Source organism: Pelodiscus sinensis, chromosome 2 (assembly GCF_049634645.1).
Source record: "Pelodiscus sinensis isolate JC-2024 chromosome 2, ASM4963464v1, whole genome shotgun sequence".
Taxonomy (NCBI): Eukaryota; Metazoa; Chordata; order Testudines; family Trionychidae; genus Pelodiscus; species Pelodiscus sinensis.
This window is the reverse complement of record NC_134712.1, coordinates 115,277,877-115,297,474: the sequence shown is the minus strand read 5'-3', so window position 1 is coordinate 115,297,474 and position 19,598 is coordinate 115,277,877. Positions and strand designations below refer to the sequence as shown.

General features: G+C 40.9%; 1 protein-coding gene across 2 annotated transcripts in view; it reads right to left on the bottom strand.

Moving 5' to 3' along the window:
* Positions 1-19,598, bottom strand: part of SLC22A23 (solute carrier family 22 member 23) — a 178,536-nt gene that overhangs the window by 15,714 nt on the left and 143,224 nt on the right. Inside the window, exons 6-8 of one of the 2 annotated variants that reach the window (XM_075921326.1) lie at positions 9,877-9,972; positions 4,637-4,739; positions 187-419 (exon numbers count right to left, since the gene is read on the bottom strand). In XM_075921326.1, coding sequence (XP_075777441.1) covers positions 187-419; positions 4,637-4,739; positions 9,877-9,972 — 432 coding nt within the window. The remainder of the gene's footprint in view (positions 1-186; positions 420-4,636; positions 4,740-9,876; positions 9,973-19,598) is intronic. The other variant, XM_075921327.1, reaches the window with a different exon arrangement.

Genomic DNA, 19,598 nt, shown 5'->3' with positions numbered 1-19,598 from the left:
TTTCATTAGGATTGTTCAGTGTGTGAATCCTCACCATCCAGAGAGAGCTTATTTACTGCTCTTCTGTTCTGCAACAGACAGGCTTTTTCATACATCAGTTGACTGATTCAAGGCCTCATGCAGCTTTGAAATGAAATGCTCTCTGACCAGTATATAGATGAAAGTCACTCTTATGCCCCCACTTACAGTTGAGAAGGCCTAACTGTAGAAGCGATGCCAAAGCTGTCAGAATCATGAACAGCAGCAGTCCTCCTCTTCGCCCTAGAAACCCAACGACGGGGCACATAGCTAGGCAGGAAGCTAAAGCAATCCCTGCCATGGTGTAGTAGTCCGCATAGAAATTGTGGGTGATCGCCATCTTCACTTCATGACCCATCATGCTTTTTGCAAAGCAGTGGTGTATCCCAAACCCTGTCAGCCTGGGGAAAACAAAGTGACAATGGGAGACCACTGCTGAACAGGCAGGCAAACATTCAAATTCAACAAGGGAGTGGCAAGAAAAGGAAAACCAAGGTTTTTGCGCGAGGAGGACTTCTCTTACTAAGCATATACAACACCTGGCCCAATAGGAGGCCCAGAGTCCTTTGAGTCTGATTCTACTCTAGATTTTACTATAATACAAATAAACAACAAGCAGAACATTGATCACAATAAAAGACTCGTATTCAACTGACCTGATTCTAATAGGTGCTAAGCAACAGCCGCTCCGAAATCAAGCCATGTGAAATTACATTTTTATTGTGTGATTGGAAGCAACCTGAAATCAGTCATGAAAACCAATCAGAAGCTGCCTTCAGATTAATGAAATAGGCTTCTGTTATTCTCAGTCTAACATCTGACCCCCAGCCTTTAAAATGAGCGCTGCTGTGATCAGGTTTATGTAAAAGTGTGATATGGTTGGGCAGTAGGAAGCGTGTTATAAAAGAGATCGCACAACTGACAGCAACCTCACTGCTCAAGGTAGTGCTGCTGCCAAAGTAATTTTTAAAATGCATATTTAAAGTGACATACTGAAACTGGATTTAATTTGCTACTATGACTGTTTGATACATTTGTTAAAAAATTAATGCCGGGTGTGGTGAGATTCATATGGATAGGGCCAGAACTTAGTGCAATGTAAATTCACCTTGCACTGACAGAGCCCCTGGTGCATTTTAGTACCATCAACACCTCCTCAGGCAGCATAACTCCGCTCCAAGAAAAGGGCCTTCTGTGGCAAATTCCATAGCATGTAGGCAATGTGGACCTGCTGCATTCCATTAACTAAGGAGTTCACTAAATACTGCTGAATTCATTCCACATGCACGTCATTAGGATACATTTGGACCTACATCTCCCAAATGAATGGCTAGTATGTTATATCAATACACCATCTAGCCAATTATTTTCAGGAATTTGAAACAATTTTTTATGGAAATGGAATAATGAAAGGCTTTTTGTTTTTTATTTTTTAAACAAACAAATGTGGGGACTTAACAGCTCAGTGAATGACAGCCCTGTGCATAGCAGACCAGTCAACGAAAGCCACAATAGTATTGTGTACCTTTTGGAACTAGAGAATCGATATACTTTACATCACACAAGTACTACAGGATACAGTTTTTTCTTGCACAAAATTTCATTTGCTTTAGAAATCTAGACTAATCTGTAGATTATTTACTTCTGTAGACAGATTTTACTTTGTCTGAACTATTTTGCTTGCTACCTTACAAAACATTATTTAATATGTAACTAGACAACGCTAATATATAAACACAAATATATGCAGAGATGATCCATATAATAAACTGAAGATGCCTCAGATAAATGATTTGTTATGCAATTTATTACTTGCACTCTTCCCTTTAATACACATCCCAGAGATTTATTTTCACATCTGAAAATTCTCGATTCAGACAGTTGCCTTTTTTCAAATGAATCAATGTGCCCCAAAGAAGTTTCTTCTTTTTTCCTCAAAATGTCTTATCTTTCCTAAAATTCACACCTGCTTGAATCTTAGGACAGACTACATTATGTAGGAATAGAAACAGCTCTTCTGTCCCTATTGAAACTTAAAATCTGCATGACAAACAGGAGTTCGATTCACATGCTTAAAAAAAAAAAGCAAACTTCTCCACTGAAAACAGCCAAAAATCATCTCATGGTTTGTTTTTATTCTGGTCTTGGGAATTTCCAAACAAGTCTAATTTGGGGTAGGAAAGGGGGAATTCATACAGAGATAGTGTTCATAAGTCCACTTAAGTTACTGTAGTTATAAACTCAGTCTAGCAGCAAAATAATTGCTCCAAAATGTAGGACGACAATTCAGTGATTATTAAAAGCCCATCACCTCTTTCCTCAACTGACGTGGAAAATTAAGATGTTGATCCAGCAGCTGATTCAGCAGAGACAGATCATTAGAGTCAATGGGCCTCACCCAGGCAGGATCAGTTGATCTAATGCTACAATTCATAATCATATGGGTCACTGTAACTTCTCATGTGAGTGAAGATTACAGTTGGGCCCTAAAATCAAGTGGAAATTCCAACTAAGGACTGAGAACTTGTATTACACACACTTAATTTTCCTAGGGCAATTTCTGGTCTTGCTAGCACTGCTCCTTCCCAATTTCAAAACATCAAACTCACTGCCCCTTCACTTTCCCATTTCCTTCTCCTCCGTCAAAAGTAGTTAGGATCACTTTGAAATAGATTGCAAGTCCATACATATACTCTTATTGCACATTTAAACTTCAGCTGTGTGTGGAATAACTCAGTCAGGGCCTGATCCTGCAAACACTTAAGCACATGCTTAACTTCACCCAAGCAGATGTTGGCCAGACAGAGGCCTTATAATGTAGGTGTCACAATACTGTGTTTCAGAAAGTGCATGTTCTCTGTATACCCCTTTAATGATTTGGAGGGACTCCAGTCCTTTTTGTATAATTTTCAGGATATCACAGACAGTTACTATACAGGCAACAGCTTAGGATTTATTACCCAGCAACATCTTCCTCTGCCAACTTAATCCACTTAATTGTAGAAAATATTAAACAGAATGTAGATAAATTATGTAAACAGTGTTATAATTCTGCAGTTGATTACATTCAAATCTACCATATGTTCTTAGTTTCTCCTAAGCTTTATTTGAAATGAAGTGAAGACAAGATAGTAATATCCTTGGACTTATCACCTCATTTGCTCTCCTGTACCTCCCAGATATTTAAAGACGTGCAAATTAAACTGCTGGTCACTAATTTTCATGCAGGACAATGGGAATCTAGAGATTAACTTCTAAATTGAGGGAAACTTACAAGACCTCACAAAAAACTTCTGAATTATTTGCTTTAGATTGAAAAGGGACACCATCAAATGCACCAAAGTCATTAACCTGTTCAGACTGATCTGTGCCTTGTCATTGTCCATTGGAAACATAAGGTTGAATTTTCTAAAGCATCTATGAGTACACTGTGTTTTAAACCTGGAACAGTGAGTCTGAGGGCAGGTCTACTCAAGACCCAGAAGCTCAGTGTAAGGTATGCAACTCTAGCTACATAGAATACAGAGCTGGAGTCAGCTTACCTTAAATCGAGCTTGTTGCCATCTCCTTAGCGGGAGGCTGATGGGGACATTAAGAGTAGGAGTACTAGACACTCGCGAGGGTGCCCTCTGACTTAACTAGACTCACTAAATCAAACTCTGGAAGATCAATCACGGCAGCATTGATCTTCCGTGGAGTGAAGATAAGGCCTGAGAGCCCAGGTGAACAGACTAGAGTTTGTGCTACAGTGCTGAAAGCAGCACTGCAGATATCACAACCAAGGCTGGAACTCAGACACAAAAGCCCATCCACCTGCCTGGGTTTCAGATCCCGAGCTACAGCTGAGTCCAATTGTCTACACCGTTGTTTTTAGCGCTGTAGTGGGAGCCCCAATCTGTAGATTCAGGGCCTGTGACTCATTACCACTATTTTAAAACTTTATGTAGATGTACTCTAAGTGACTTTAGTAGCACAGATTCCATTGAAACTGGGAGGTAAGGACGGAATTCACATGAAAACTCAATGGAATTTGTGCGCGTCACACTGGAAAATCCAACAGTAGAAAGTTTGTGCAAGAGAGAGATCACTTGATCATTGACACACCAATGCCCTTATAGCAGAGGCAGACAAGATACGGCCAGCAGGGTGGATCCAGCCACCAAGTCTTTTAACTCGGCGTGTGGGCCCGCCCTTGCGGCACAGAGCAGCACCGCTCAAAGCAGCTGGCTGCTCCCTATGCTTCCGTCCCAGACCCAGCACCTCCTCCATAGACAAGTGCAGCCCTTGCCCACTTAACAAAACCTTGGAGTGGCCTTGCCCACTTAACAAAGCCTTGGAGTGGTCACCTAAGATTATTGACCATCCCTGTTTACAGAGCTACAATTCGAGGGCCTCATGCTTTTTGCAGCTTAGAACATCAAATGACTACTTCCTTAAGCTTCTACAGGAGTTCACTCATGTAGCAGAACTCACTCAACTGATCTCTGATGAGACATCTAAGACACTGGATTAAGAGTCCTATACTGGGACAAAAGAGCCTCCATATTTCCATCACCATCCACATCTACTTTCAGTTTACCAATATTCAACATACTTGACAGGAATATATTGGACTTACGAGTTCACACACAATACTACAATGTTTTTCCACAGGTTCCTGGTTCCCACCACTTTAACAATGCAGACCTTCTTGGGCCTCCTGGTAAGCTCCTTCTCCAGCTCTGAAACAAAACAGAAGGTCATTCTCTTGGTAGTGGGGGAGCAGAGCAGTGCAGCGATGGGGTTTCAGATTTTGTTCTGGAAGAGGGACAGTAGGGTCCTCTGTCCCTTCTGCCTTAGAGCTCTGAAGATGCCATACCACCTTACACACATGCACATCTTGATTTGTTTCTCTCCTATTCTTCCATGTGTTGGTGGTCCTCTCTGCAGCCTTGGAGGGCTGCAAGTGGCTTCCTGCAGATTCCAATGCTACCCACAATTTAAAACATGTATGTAAAAAATTAATTGGGGAGTTAGGCATGGAACCAGATGGTTAGCCCTAGAGAGAGCTAGAGAGTGATGTCAAGTCAGGAGCGGCCCGAGGCCGGCTGCAACAGCTGGTGCCCCAGGCAGAATGTGCGATCGGTGCCCCTGCCTGCACAGTAGTCAATGGCTGTGACGTAATCACGACGCACCCCGTGACATCATCATCGGGCACCCACGCCGGCGGTGCCCTAGGCAACTGCCTAGTTTGCCTAGCCTCACGTGCTGCCCCTGTGTCAAGTTGCCTGATATACACCAGAACCTCTGGTAGTGTTTTAGTCCTAATCAGCAACACACTCTGCTAGTGTTTCACCTCTCACAGACAGAGTCCTCGCATTTTTGACAAAACTGACAGCACTTCTGTAAGATGGATCTGTGCTAAGGAGTGGACTGGAAACTACCAACTTATTCAACGTGTGTTTCCAGGTTTCTAGAAATAAATGGCTAGCAGGTTGCAGCAATGAATCATCTGTCTTCCTCAACTTCAGTACTGCTGCAGCTGTGCTGGCCCTAGAATGAGGGATGAGGTAACAGATTTTATTGGACCAACTTCAGCTGATAAAAGGGGCATGATTTCAAGCCCCTCAAGAACTGCTCTGAGGAGTACCAAGGCTTGTCCCTTTCACCAACAGAATTTGGCCCAATAAAAGATAATGTCTCCTCAGTTTCAGGTGTTCAGTCGTTTTGATGGGACACTAAAACAGAGGATTTTTTTTTTAAGAAAAATTATGGGGGCTCTTGATAGCTATTCTTTCTGATTTTAAAGCAGCACTCGATCCTGGAAGATATTGCTTGCTCTTGAGTTCAAGAAAAGAGCTGTGAACTTGACTGACACATTTTGCTATTGGAATCCTGCTGAGGCAGCTATGAGCTTACTTTTCTTTACCATTTTGTAGTGGAATATAGATAATCCTTAGGGAGAATAGACATTTGCCTAGTCTATGAATGATAAAAGGCAGAATGAAGGGTACTATATTACCCCGACACCTAATCCCCAGAGATTAGATCATACTTTCCAAGATACCGTATCCGTTACAAATGGTACCAAGGGTAAAAGGCCAGTTAAAACTTAACCAGCTGGGGCTAGAAAGAAACATTACAACAGTTCCACATTCCAGCAGTACAAACTATACATGCCTTAACACTTCTAGATTAATAGATTCTAAAGCCAGGAGGGACCATTGTGATCATCCAGTTTTACTTCCTGCCTAACACAGGCCAGAGAACTTCCCCAAAATAATTCTTAGAGAGATCTTTTAGAAAAAAAAATCCAGAGATGAAGAATCTATCGCAATCCTTGGGAAATTGTTCCAATGGTTACTTACTTTCACTAATAAATGTTTGTACCTTATTTACAATCTGAATTTGTCTAGCTTCAGTATCTCACCAGCAGATCATACTCTGCCTTTGTCTGCTACCCTGAAGAGCCCATTACCAAATATTTGTTCCCCATGCTGGTACTTATAATGGAGACACTCCTTGACTTTTGCTTTATGGTAAACGAGCATGTGGACAAAGGGGATCCAGTGGATATACTTAGATGTCCAGAGGGACAAGGTCCCTCAGGAAAGACTCTTGTTGTCATGGGATAAGAGGGAAGGTCCTCTCACAGATTGATAACTGGTTAAAAGACAGGAAATAAAGAATAGGAATAAAAGGTCAGTTTTCAGATTGGAGAGAGGTAACTAGTGTTGTCCCCCAACGGTCTGTCCAGGAACCAATCCTATTTTACCTATGATCTGGAGAAAAGGGAAAACAGTGAGGTGGCAAAATTTGTAGAAGATACTAAACTACTCAAGATAGTTAAGACCAAAGCAGACTGTGAAGAGCTCCAAAAGGATCTCACCTGGCATTGGCCATTATCAGAAGACAAGATACTGGGCTGGATGGACCTTTGGTTTGACTCAGTATGGCCGTTCTTATATTCTTATAGATTGAGCTCCTTCAATCTCACTAGGCGGCTATGTTTTCTAATCTTTTAATCATTCCTGCGATTCTTTTCTGAACTCTCTCCGATTTATCAACATCCTTCTTGATTTGTGGACACGAGAACTAGAGTCTTTCACTAGCATTAAAAAAAAAAATTACCCAGAAAAGTCTTGGAGTAGTCACAATATATACTGACTGTTTATGAGATCTCAACATGGCCTCCCGCAGTAGTCTGCATTAGCACACTTCATACATAAACAGTCTAGCTGTCTCTAATACCTCAATTTTTCCCAATCTTTAAATGGATATAAGATAAAAGAAATGAAAAACCGCGGAGAAGTAAAGAAAATTAAGGTAAGTGGGGGGCAGACAGCCAAAGAACACGTGTGTTTGTATTATCTGGAAGTTCTTATTTTTTGCATGGTAAATCCAGTAGAGAAATGTTATTTTGTAATCTAATTATTCATGCTCTTCACTGCCCGCAGACACACTAGTCAGGAGTTCAAACTTTGGTTCTGAGACACGTTTTAAAAAAAAGGTCTGAGTATTCTGTCATGCTGCTCTCATAATTACATCTGAAATCTTTCAATTTATAATCCACAAACTGCAGCAGAACACACCAGATGACAGAATCACAAATACAGACATCAGAACAAAGATATGTTGGTTATATAAAAGTAATTAAATTGTTTGCATTATGCTAGCAACTAGTTATCCCAGTCATGGATCAGGGCCCCATGTGCTAGGTTTTGTACAAACATATATGGCCCCAGCCAGTACACAACTGCTCCCTACAGAACTTTTTTAGTGCTTTGTCCAGTCTAGTTTTAAAACTTCTCGAGCAAAAGGCAATTCCACTTTTTTGGGAAACTATTTCAGCGTTTTAGTGATCAATATATAGCTTAAATTTTGCCCCTCAATGGGATATTAACTCAATCTTACCTCCTATACCATCCCAAATCATTCTTCTCCATTCCTGATTTTTATACTCTTTAGATATTTGTAGATCATTATCTCCCTTATTAAGCATCACTTCATCCATGCTATGGGCACTCAATCCTTTCAAAACTTCCTTATATATCAAGTCCTTTCAAACTCTTATAATCCTCCCACTTTGTTTCTCTCTTAATAAAGTTGGGGTGTTGTGAACCCAGCAGGAGGTGGGGGTGAATTCTAAAGAGGCAGAGTCCTGGAGAAGAACATCAGCCTGCCTTGTACGCCCCCCCCTCTTATACTCACAAGGCTCTATCTGAGGTGCCTTGGCTAAGCATGGCAGTATGTCATGGCCTATTACAGAGACTCAGACTCAGCCCCATGAGCTGCAGGTGGCTCTTTAATGGGTCTACCATGGCTCCTGGACTGGATTTCCCCACTTAAAAACAACCTGCATTTAACATTTCCGCTTTATCGCTTCTTTAGGAAGCTGGGTATGAGGGAGAATAAGCTTCCTTTACTCATCAATTCACAGCCCCTTTTTATGTGCCTTCCTGTTCTCTACAGCATCGTTCATTGTAGCATTTCCATTCCGGCTCAGAGCAGAAAAATAATGAACAAGGAAGCTCTTTATAACTTTGGTGGAAATGACAACTATTCATTAGGAAATGTAACAGCCACACAGGAAGGAAAGCCGTCAGCCTCCGACTCCTCTGCACAAACTTTGAAGCTGTTGCATTTTCATGGGATTCTCTGCATCAATTCATGGCAGAGAGCGGTTAGAACCCAAGGGTTCCTGGCTCCCTACCCAGAGCTCATTTCATCAGCCCATAATGCCCCTCTATAGTAAGTTACATATTTTTAAAAATGATGTTAAAGAACATTATAGTTCCGAAATCAAGAACATGCTAATGTTGGGAGGTTTTCGCTTGCAACCTCAATTCGGTCCCCTTGTGTGTAGGCATTACGATTCAGTCTTTAATTACATGATCACATGTTATTTTTCCCACAGGGCTCCTGCTTTATGCATTGAATGAGGAGTTATTTAATATTTCTTTTTATCCTCCTTGTTCAATGTGTGGCCTTAGGACTAATTTCATGCACACCATCTAAACCTTGCACCGAATACAAAATTATTAGCTTCCTGATAGGCATTTCTGTGGTGCTCTCACCAGAGCATCTGAATTCTTCACAAAGATTAATGACAATATCTTTATGGCTAGCGATATTACCACCTTATGGATGGGAAACCAAAGCACAGTTTTAGGCTGAAGTTGTCAAAAATAGCCATTAATTTTTGGTGCCCCACTCGAAAAACGTAGGTCTTGATTTTTCAGAGTACTTGGCATTATACAGCACATTACAGGTTCAAATTATAGCTCCTGTTAACTTAAGCTGATCGTGCTCAACTTATCTCTAAATCAGACCCCAGAGTATCAAGCCAGGCACCCAGAAAACGAGGAACATAAAATTATTGGCCACCTGGGAAAAGTTTGGGTTACGTGACTTGCTTAACATCACAGAAGAACTGTAGCAAAGTAGAATCCAATGCTCTAAATTGGATGAGTAGAATTCCCAATATTTAGGGAGGTGCCTATTACCTCCCTATCCTGTCCAGATTTTTAATACATGCTATCTGTTCACACTAGCTACAGGGCAGCATTCAGCTGCCTTAACCATGACAACAAGTTTCAGAGGGGCAGCTTTGTTAGTCTGTTTCAGCAAAAAGAACAAAGAGTTCTGTGGCACCTTAAAGACTAAGAAATGTATTAGGGCATAAGCTTTCGTGGGCTGCACCTCATTTAATCAGATGCATAAAGTGGAAGTTTCAGTTTGGCAGGGATTTATACCTATGTACAAGGATGGGAGTGTTACATTACTAAATAGAAGATCAGTGCTAGGACTCCTTGTTTTTGCTTAACCATGACATTGTTCTTTCTCTTCCTGCAATCCTCTGCCTCATTCACTACACACCTTCCAATTTCTGCAACAAATGAGGTAGGGATTCTACGGACAACAGCTTCATTCCTGGAGCATCGTCCATCCTGTGCACTGAGTGAGGCAAGGGTCCTGTGGAAAAAATAGTGTGTGATCATGTAAATTCAAGATTACTTCAAAGCACATTAACAGTAGGAGGCCAAATTAAGTCTGCACACAATCTATTGTTAACTTTTGAGTGCTTGATTTTGCATGCTGCTTTTAAAATTGGGCTTTTTTAAATTAATTCTTACATTAATTCTTACCTATAAAAACAAAACACGCACAGCTAAAAATGATTAAATTGCATATATGGAAGCAAACTGACACACAGCATTTTTCATTATTTCACCATAGTAATATGTCTGAATGGCCGAAGGTGTGAATATTTATTTCAGAAGCAATTCTGCTCTTTTTATTTAGAAACAGGCTTTACATTTAAAAACTGGGTCTTCATTGGTTTGAGGACACCAAATTTCACCTTTTTTCTGAGTCACGTGGAATTAATGAAATTCATTCATTAAGTATTAATTTCTAATTGGATACTCACTCTCTGCTGACTGCCTTTGCAATGCTATCTGAATGTTTTCCCTGCGTGCTTTAAATAGTCTTTCAACTCTCATGCTGATTGGCCGTATCTTGGAAATAAACATCTACCTCCTGACTGTCAAGAGAAGCATTCCTGATTAGATTTTCATTCAGAGATAAGTCAAGAAGGGACTTGCTTTTTCTTCAGGATGGTCAAGTAGTTATTTTTCATCAAAAGGAGTTTACAAAAGTGTCCCTGTCACCCATTTACAAAAAACAATGAAACACACACCTAAAGGCAGGTTTCCATGGAAGCATCAGGTCTGAAATGAAAGATAACTACCAATACAGACTTTCAAGTAGCCCATAGCAGAGTACAAACAAAAATAGCAATATATTCACCTTTTACTTAAGTATAAATTATTATCTAGATCCTGACATGGTATAAATCAGTGAGGTGCACTTATACTGACTTCAATGGAATTATGCTAATTTACATGAGGTGAGGATCAGGCCCTTTGTCTCACCAGAATACACAAACTACTTAAAAATGGTAGTTTTTAAACAACCCTTCCATAATGTGCACACAGAATGAAGTTTTTTTTATTTTAAAATCCTTCAACCAACATGTTTTTCCTCCTCTTTCAAGATGATCTGGTTAACAGTCTTATTTGATTAAATTCTTGTCCCCTACCCCCAACAAAAAATATTTCTTTGAATATTTTTTTTTCCTGAACTAACAGTCAAAATACTTCTTTATTGTGAAAAAAACTATATCTTCATAAAAGTTTATCAAATATAAAAATGTTAGCACCATGCTTATTGAGATTTTCCATTTATAAAAACAGATTTTTATTTAAAAAAGTTACCAATATTTGATAGAAATGCAATAAATGGAAGATTATAAAGAGTCTAAATGAAAAGTCTGAAATGAAAAGAACGTTGACATTTCATATTCTCTGTAAATTTATTTTTCAAGCAACTCTAATTAGTGTGTTTCTGTTTCTAATTGGTAGTGACAATATGATTTGTAAAGGAAAATATCTCTTAATGAAACCATCTGATCCTGGAAAAAATTAAGGCTGCTGTTAAGCAGTAAAAAATAAAGATACCCAAACAGGAGGAATTTTCTCCTTTATTCTATGTCTCAGAAAAGTATAGCTTATAATGAATACCACATTTTCTCTGTGATCACGGCTACTGAGAAGGTTGAGCAATGCAAATTTTCAGTCATCTAGAGTCCTCAGATAACTCCGTTTAGCTGTGTGTGTGTGTGCGTGTGCGACTGTGTTTGTTGGTGGTTAATGTCCTCCTACTAATAACTTAGGACCAGATGTCTTTGCTAATAGGCCTACATTTTTCAGCTGCTTTCGAAGCAGTTGATTATGGCTAAGTCTACAATAGAACCGGAAGTATAATTCCCAGCTTGGGTCTATATACCCAAGCTAGCTCTGATTGAGCTAGCATGCTAAAAACAGAAGTATAACCACAACTGTCTGAGTGGTAGAATGGGAGAGCCAACTCAAATATGAGCCCATCGAAAACTCTAGTTACACACTTAGGTGCCTAGCCCCTCATGCTGCCAGGGCTGCATAGTAGGCTTGATCAAAGAGTGCACCTCCAGCTCCGGTGGAGATGCACCTTATGCAGTTAGGTCATCAGAACCTCATATACCTTTACAGATGTAGATGGAACTGCTGTCAAAATATTCCTTTTATTCCTTCAGAGACATTCTTTAAGAGGGGTGTTGGGAGGTTTTTCATTCACCCCAGGGGCTTTGTTATGTGAATTTCCAGAGGGTTCCAATTCTTCTGCCCCCTACTTTCATCATGTGGTTCATCCTTTTTTATCATCATCATCATGTGGCCATCTTCCGAATGACTTCAATGAGCTTTGGATCAGGCTCACAGTTTGAGTTGCATGTCATCAGTAAGCCGACAGATATAAGGACTTGCACCCGACAGTGGAAATAACATGAAACTTACAATGGGCTCAGAATCTGATCCGTGTTTGGATTTAAATTCAAGATGGTTTCCCCCTTCCCCTGGAAATGGATTTACTCACTGATAAGCACCATAAAAAAAAAAAAAAAAAAAGAGGGGGCATGCATGTGACTGAAGGCAATTGCTGTAATGTTCTGTGGTGTCGCACATATTAATTTGACTGCAACCTACAAAAAGAATTACAGTGGGTTTTCCAGCTGCAGATTGCTTCACATGTTCATTGCTAGGGAGGTGGTCTATCATTTAGACATATTGTGTAACTCTGTCACACAGGGCTACATTGTGATCATCTGGTGAGTCAGAATATTGAGACACAAGGGATGTTAACTAAAGTTCAGCTTCAAACTGTCTTTTCTGCTGTAAGGCAGAAGGCAGTTAAAATTGACTGGTGGACAGCTCAACAATAGGAAAAATGAAACTATGTAATTCCTGCGCCAACGTTGAGCTGCTGCCCCCGATGCCTGTTGTTGTGTATAAGTACAAGCTTCTCACCCACCCTTTACTCAACACTTAAAACAAACCAGAAGCATCTGCTTTTCTCTTTTCCTGCTAACAGGAAAGATACCAAGATGACCCTTTTGCACTGATGACCAGGTTTTCATTGATCATTTTTGCCCTAGTGGCAGACAAACCCATGGCCTTCTCAGCTTAAGGACCCTAGAGTGGACTGTCACACGCTGGTCAGCTTCAGTAGAAACGCTCTCATGACATGAACTCACCAACCATGGATAACAGAGGGAAGTACGGTCCATAGCTGCATATTCTTTGAGCTAACTAGCATGCTAACATTCAGGGGTGGATATAGGGCAGGGTGAGTGGTGCGGCCGCCCTGGGCCTCGCACTTCAAGAAGCCCCGCACATGCGCGTGGCGCCACCGCGCATGCACCATGGCAAAGGGGGGCCCCGCGAAATTGTGCTGCCCTGGGCCCCGCAAAATGGTCATCTGCCCCTGCTAACATCATCCTCCATGGCTGGAGGAAGGGTGTTATTCTGCCTCTTTCCAAACAGGGTCACAAGGCCAGTGGTAGCAGCTAGAGGTACTACACTACTGTTAGTCCCAGGGAATGTTTTTTTATTCTGAGTTAATGTCTCAAATCAGGGACGGACTGTAGGGCAAAAGCTGGGACACTTGGTGCCATTTCAGGTCTGATCGCTCCAACTTTCAGCCATATCTTTACACTGAGGCAGCGTTTTGAGAAGAGGGCTGAATTTCGTAAGTCACATGTAGTACTTTTTATAGGCTTCTGTCAGGTCTTCTTTCAGAGCATGTTTGTGGGTTGTCATGAGGTGATATGGCATTCTGGAGAAGATGCTGTTATTGACAGAGGAGAACCAGACTAGCACAGAAAGCCATATTTGCATCAGTGGCAGATATATGGCACAGCTCTGAATCTCTCACGGAATTTGGCAAGGCTGGATCCTGTCACCGTTATTGCTCAGCACTGCCATTGACCGGCTGATGGATAAGCTTGATGAGGCATGGTGGTATTGAGCTGAACATCATTGTTTTGAGACTGGGAATTACACTGATGACACCTCTTTGGCTCAGGCTGGTGAAATGCTGCAGCTGAGGGCCATTCTCTCCTGCTAAGAAGCAATACACACTAGTCTGGTTATTAATACAGAAACAATACTGGATGGATATTGAGCAGGTGACAATTATCATATACATCATAGCAAGTGTTGGAGATGCTGAAAAATTGCTAATGCTTCTATAGCAGCAGCCACTGCCACATTCCAGCCCATTCAAAGACCTCTGTGGAGACAGCGGGCCCTCTAGGTTATTACCAAGCTGCAGATCTATCAACGCACGATTATACCAACTCAGTTGCACGGCAGTGAAATGTGGATGCCAAAGACAAGAGAAGAACAATGGATTAACTTTAAAAAAAAAAAGTTTTGTTGTCTTTGTCACTTGTTCCATTAAGTAGCAGGACAAGATTAGCAGTGAAGATATTTGCAAATGAACTCAGCAACTGCCTCCATCAGCTGGTTCAGTTTTAGTGGCTTTCTTGCAGGGACGGACTGGCCTGGCAGGATACCAGGAATCGTCTGGTGGGCCATTGTGTCCGCACGCCATTGACCCTCACTTCGAGTGGCTCCGCGTTCGTGCTGTATGCAGCACGCAGAGCCCAACCTGTCACCTGCCGGAAATGATGCAGGAGGCGGGGCTTGAGGGGCACGCAGGGGTGACGCCATGGGGAGAGCCGTTCTCAACCCATTTCCTGGGCCTATTTTGATTGCCAGTACGCTCCTGCTTTCTTGGTATGGATGTATTAGAATGGAAGATAAATCACAAAGCTGGTTTACCAAGTTGTGCTGCTACATGACCAGCAATTATGTGACCACCAAAAGCTGTAGTGGAACAATATAGTTGCCAATGAACATAAACTGACTATCCAGCCAGATCACCTTAAGAGCCTAGCTAGAGATGGATTTGGATGGCATTCAGAGTCTCCAAGGAGGCTATGTCTCCTTAGGGTTTTCCCAGATGATGATAATCTGTGTTTCTCTACTTACTAACTTGTGTAGTCAGAAATCTATAGTTTAGATGCAGATAAGGTTCTTTGATCATTCAAAACCAAGACTTGTCTGACATCTCTCCTCACTCTCTTGATTTAACCTTCAGCACTAATCTAAGCAAAGAAATAAGGGTTTTCAGTTAAGAACATTTTGCCCCCTTGCTAGTTTTTTCTGTAATGCATCTCTCCAACATTGTGGATAAGAAAACCTTAACATATGGGGCTGTCAAGATAATTTAAAACAAAACAAAAAACTGAAAACTCAAGAGAAAAAGATAGCTTTGGCATCAGTGGGAGGCAGAAACAGATGTGTCCTGTTTCCTAACAGTATCTCAACTAAGTTTGAAAAGGGTAACATCAGTAAAATTTACTGACAGTTGGTGTGCATAAATATATCCAGAGATGGAAATAAAAGCCATAAAATCAAGAAATGCTCTTAAGGGGGTATGACAAAGGCCTATAAAATCATGAAAGGTGTTAAGAAAGTGAATAAGGATGTATTATTTACTTCTTCACACAATACAAGAACCAGAAGCCACCCAGATGAAATTAACAGGCAGCAGGATCAAATCAAGCACAAAGAAGTACTTTGTCACTTAATACACTACCAACCTGTGGAACTCATTGCTGGGGTATGTTGCAAAGGCCAAAATTATAACAGGTTCTGAAAAGAACTAGAAAAGTCCGTGGAGAAGAGATACATCAATGACTATTAGCTAAGATGGTCGTGGAGCAATACCATGTTCTGGGAGACCTTAAATCTCTTATTACCAGACACTGGGACTGGATGACAGGTGACTGATCACTTGATATATTGCCCTGTTCTGTTCATTCTCTCTGAAGCTTTGGTACTGGCCGCAGTCAGAAAACAGGACACTGGGCAAGACAGGACACTGGTCTGATCAAGTATAGCAGACCATCTTACATCTAACACATAGAAGTAAGACTCCCTCATAATAATCAATGACAGAAAGTAATTTTTATATGTCCCTGCTATAGGACCACTGATAAAAAAAAACCCAGCTATGAATGTGTGTGATAACAGCATATTCTGTTAATTCATCTTCCTCCACAGAAAATATTGTTAAAATGTCTCCTACAGGTTACACAACAGCATTTATTTTTACCTTCCTCCTTAAAAAAAAAGGAAGTTAAATTAAAAATACCTATGGTTTTTAATTAATAAAATGCCTTAGCCTTATGCTATAGCACACAATCTACAGTAAAACTCCATTGGTCCGGCATCCAGTGCTCCGGCACTCCTGATGGTCCGGCACCATCAGGAACCCAGAAGTGCTCTGGCTGCTGGACAATTGGAGCTGCTCTGTGCCCGGCTTCCCTGATTCAGCCACTGCTGAAACTGACCAGCAGCTGAATCGGGGAAGCTGGGGGCAGAGCAGCTGGGGTGCTGCCGGGTTGGTCCCGTAGTGCTGCCCCTCGGGGCTGCAGGACCAACCTGGCAGCACCTCAGCTGCTCTTGGGGATGCCTGAGGAAGAGCAGCTGGAATACTGCCGGGTTGGTCCCGCAGCGCCGAAGGGTGGCGCTACCAGACCAACCTGGCAGCACCCCAGCTGCTCTGTCCCAGGAGTCCCCAAGAGCAGCTGGGGTGCTGCTGGGTTGGTCTCACATCCCCGAAGGGCGGCGCTACCGGACCAACCTGGTAGCACCCCAGCTGCTCTGCCCCAGGCGTCCCAGATTCAGCCGCTGCTGAAACTGACCAGCAGCGGCTAAATCGGAGATGCCTGAGGCAGAGCCGGCCTATTGGAAGGGGGGGCTATGAGGGATCTGGGGTGGCATTCCCCCCCCCCCCACCCCAGACTCCTCACAGCCCCCCCCTTCGATAGTCCGGCATATCTGATAATCCGGCACCCCCTGGGTCCTAATGGTGCCAGATTATAGGAAGTTTACTGTACTTTCTATTTTAGAGAGTTTGTCTGGGAGTAGCCGAGTTAGTCTGTACAGGATAAACTTAAACAACAAATGGTCTGGTAGCACTGTATAGACTAACAAAACATGTAGATGGTATCATGAGCTTTTGTGGGCACAGCCTACTTCTTCAGATGACCGGAGTTTTGAGTTTAGGATGTGCAGCCCCAAATAAATGGGGGGGGGGAGGAATAAAAGAGGAGGTCGGGAAACGAGCATAGGGTATGGAAATATCAAAGGGAAATACAGAAAGGCAGAACTGGGAATCAGTAAGCACCTGAAGACAGGGTAGTTAAAAGAAGCAGATAAGAATCAAAGTCAATAGATAGAAAGGGTACTAACACAGGAATCTACACAAAGAGCTGTTTGCATCTGGGGCATTGCTGGCAGCTATATATATATATAAGGACAAACTGGACAGTCCCTATGGGAAAGAATCAGTGGACACAAATCAGATATATGTAAAGGGAACATACAGAAACCTGTTGGGGAACACTTTAATCGACCCTAATCACTGTTTAGAAGATCTTCAAGTGGCTGTCTTGTCAGAAACCAAGTCTACTAGCCAAATACACAGAGCAGTGTTGGAATTACAATTTATCTGCAAGTTCAATTCTCATGCCAATGGCCTCAATCGTGATGAGGGATGGTTGGGACACTATCAACCTAACATTCAATGAAGGTGCAGCTCTTTGTATAGAACTCTAGTCATCTAAAGAAGTGGGCTGTGCCCACAAAAGCTCAGGATACCATCTATATGTTTTGTTAGTCTTTAAAGTGCTACTAGACTATTTGTTGTTTTTTAAGTTTTAAGTTTATCCTCCTAAATAGTAAGAGCTTGAACCACCAAATTAAGTATACAGCTTCCTCTTATCATAATTTAAAGCAAGGTAAGGATTTGGTTGTGCCAGGAAAAGGACAGCTTCTCATAAAACTAAACAGAAGAGAGACAGAATCACTAAAGCAGGTACAGTCCTAAAAACTGATGTAAGTGAACAAATGCTGACAGTTACTGAACCAAGATAAGCCAGAAACATAGGATGAACCTGGAATAGGTTTGTTTCTCAATATCCCTTACAGAAAAGAGATGAAAGGGAGAAATTTGGAGTAGTGCCTTCTCTTGGTACAGCTAAATCAATGCTGAACGTTTCAAAGCTAGAATACAATGTTATTGCAAACCAAACTGAATACAGCCCTTTTTTGGTAAAACATATGGAATGATAAGATTTTATAGGGATGAAGAAAAAATATACATGATGGAATTCCCGTTTAAAAATTATTTTAAAAAACTGAAGACAAATTTTAACAATTCCCTTTAAAAAATCTGAAATAAAAATTCACTTAATAAAATACTGTATTTTTAAAAATACAATTATTTATGTGAAACGTAAATTTTTCCTCTATTTTCCAAAAGTAACCCCTCCTCCCCACCATCTAAAAAAATCCCCTCAATTGAGTTAAGGAGCCAAGCAATGCCAGGTAAATCTGCTAGTTAAAGATAAATAAAATATTTCAAGTCAATGCAGCTTACTAAAATTAATACAAATTGTAAACATACATGAATTTAATATAAATAAATCAGCCCTCCTACCACAGTTAAAAAAGATTATTTAGGTTGCAAATTCAAGAAGTATAATGTTAAGAGATGCTGATTTTAAGATTGCCCGTGCATCTTTAACTTGGCCCCCCTTAGTGAATATACATTTTAACCTTATTTTTAACTACATGATCACATATTATAATTTTCATAGGATGTCACATTCTATTTTATATAGGTTCTTTTGTTATCCTCTTCACTATAGTATTTGGGCCTTTTCCAGTGGTGCAATAAGCAATGTGAGGAATATCTCATGTATTTTGTTTTGGAAGTTGTTTTGTGTTTTTTGGTTTTGTTTTCCACACTACACATGTACACACTGCTATATGTTTATATTAAAACATAGTAAAAAAGCATGCACCTTGCATTTGATGATGAGATGTGTCATGATCCTTAGTTCCAAGGGGAACTGATTCCATAGTTTTGCCCCCAAGAACATTCTGTCTCCCGTACAGAAGAGTTTTCGCCTTAGAGTTCCATTGTACCCGTGGAGCTCAGATTTTATCCCACTAAACAGGTTGGATGCCCAGGAAGGAGGATCTAGGTTGCCAAATTTATGGTACCCTATGTATTTCCTAACTTGCTAGTACTTGACTTTGCAATCTAAAGACTAAATACATTTTTAGTGTAGGGGTATTTAAAATAATATTTCTTATAATTACATACAACATGAATCAACAGTTTACAATATGTACATAAAACAATATTATAATCAAATAAGCTTGACAATGGAGTAGATTAGGCCTCACTCAAAACAAGAGGCCACTTGGTATAAATAGCAAGATGAAGCAAAGATCTGGCTAGGATTTCAATGTTTAATGTACATATTATTGAGGATAAGTCTAATCTTTTAGTCTATTAGGTACTAGTGCAACAGTGACATTTTTTATTCTGTGGATAAAATTCACGAGAGTGCAAAGAATCATAAGAACCTATGGATTCCTGTATTAAAGGAATATTTGGGATTTCTGTTGCTCATAAGATCTTGGATGAATTTTCTGCATTGGGTTGAAATGCACTAATTCATAGTGATGGGCAGAGAGAGAGCAGACTTAACCAAAGAACAGTAAGCCATAGAAGTACAGTGAACAAACGTACTAGCTGGCCTCTTGATAACTGACAGTTCAGATACTGGTTCTAAG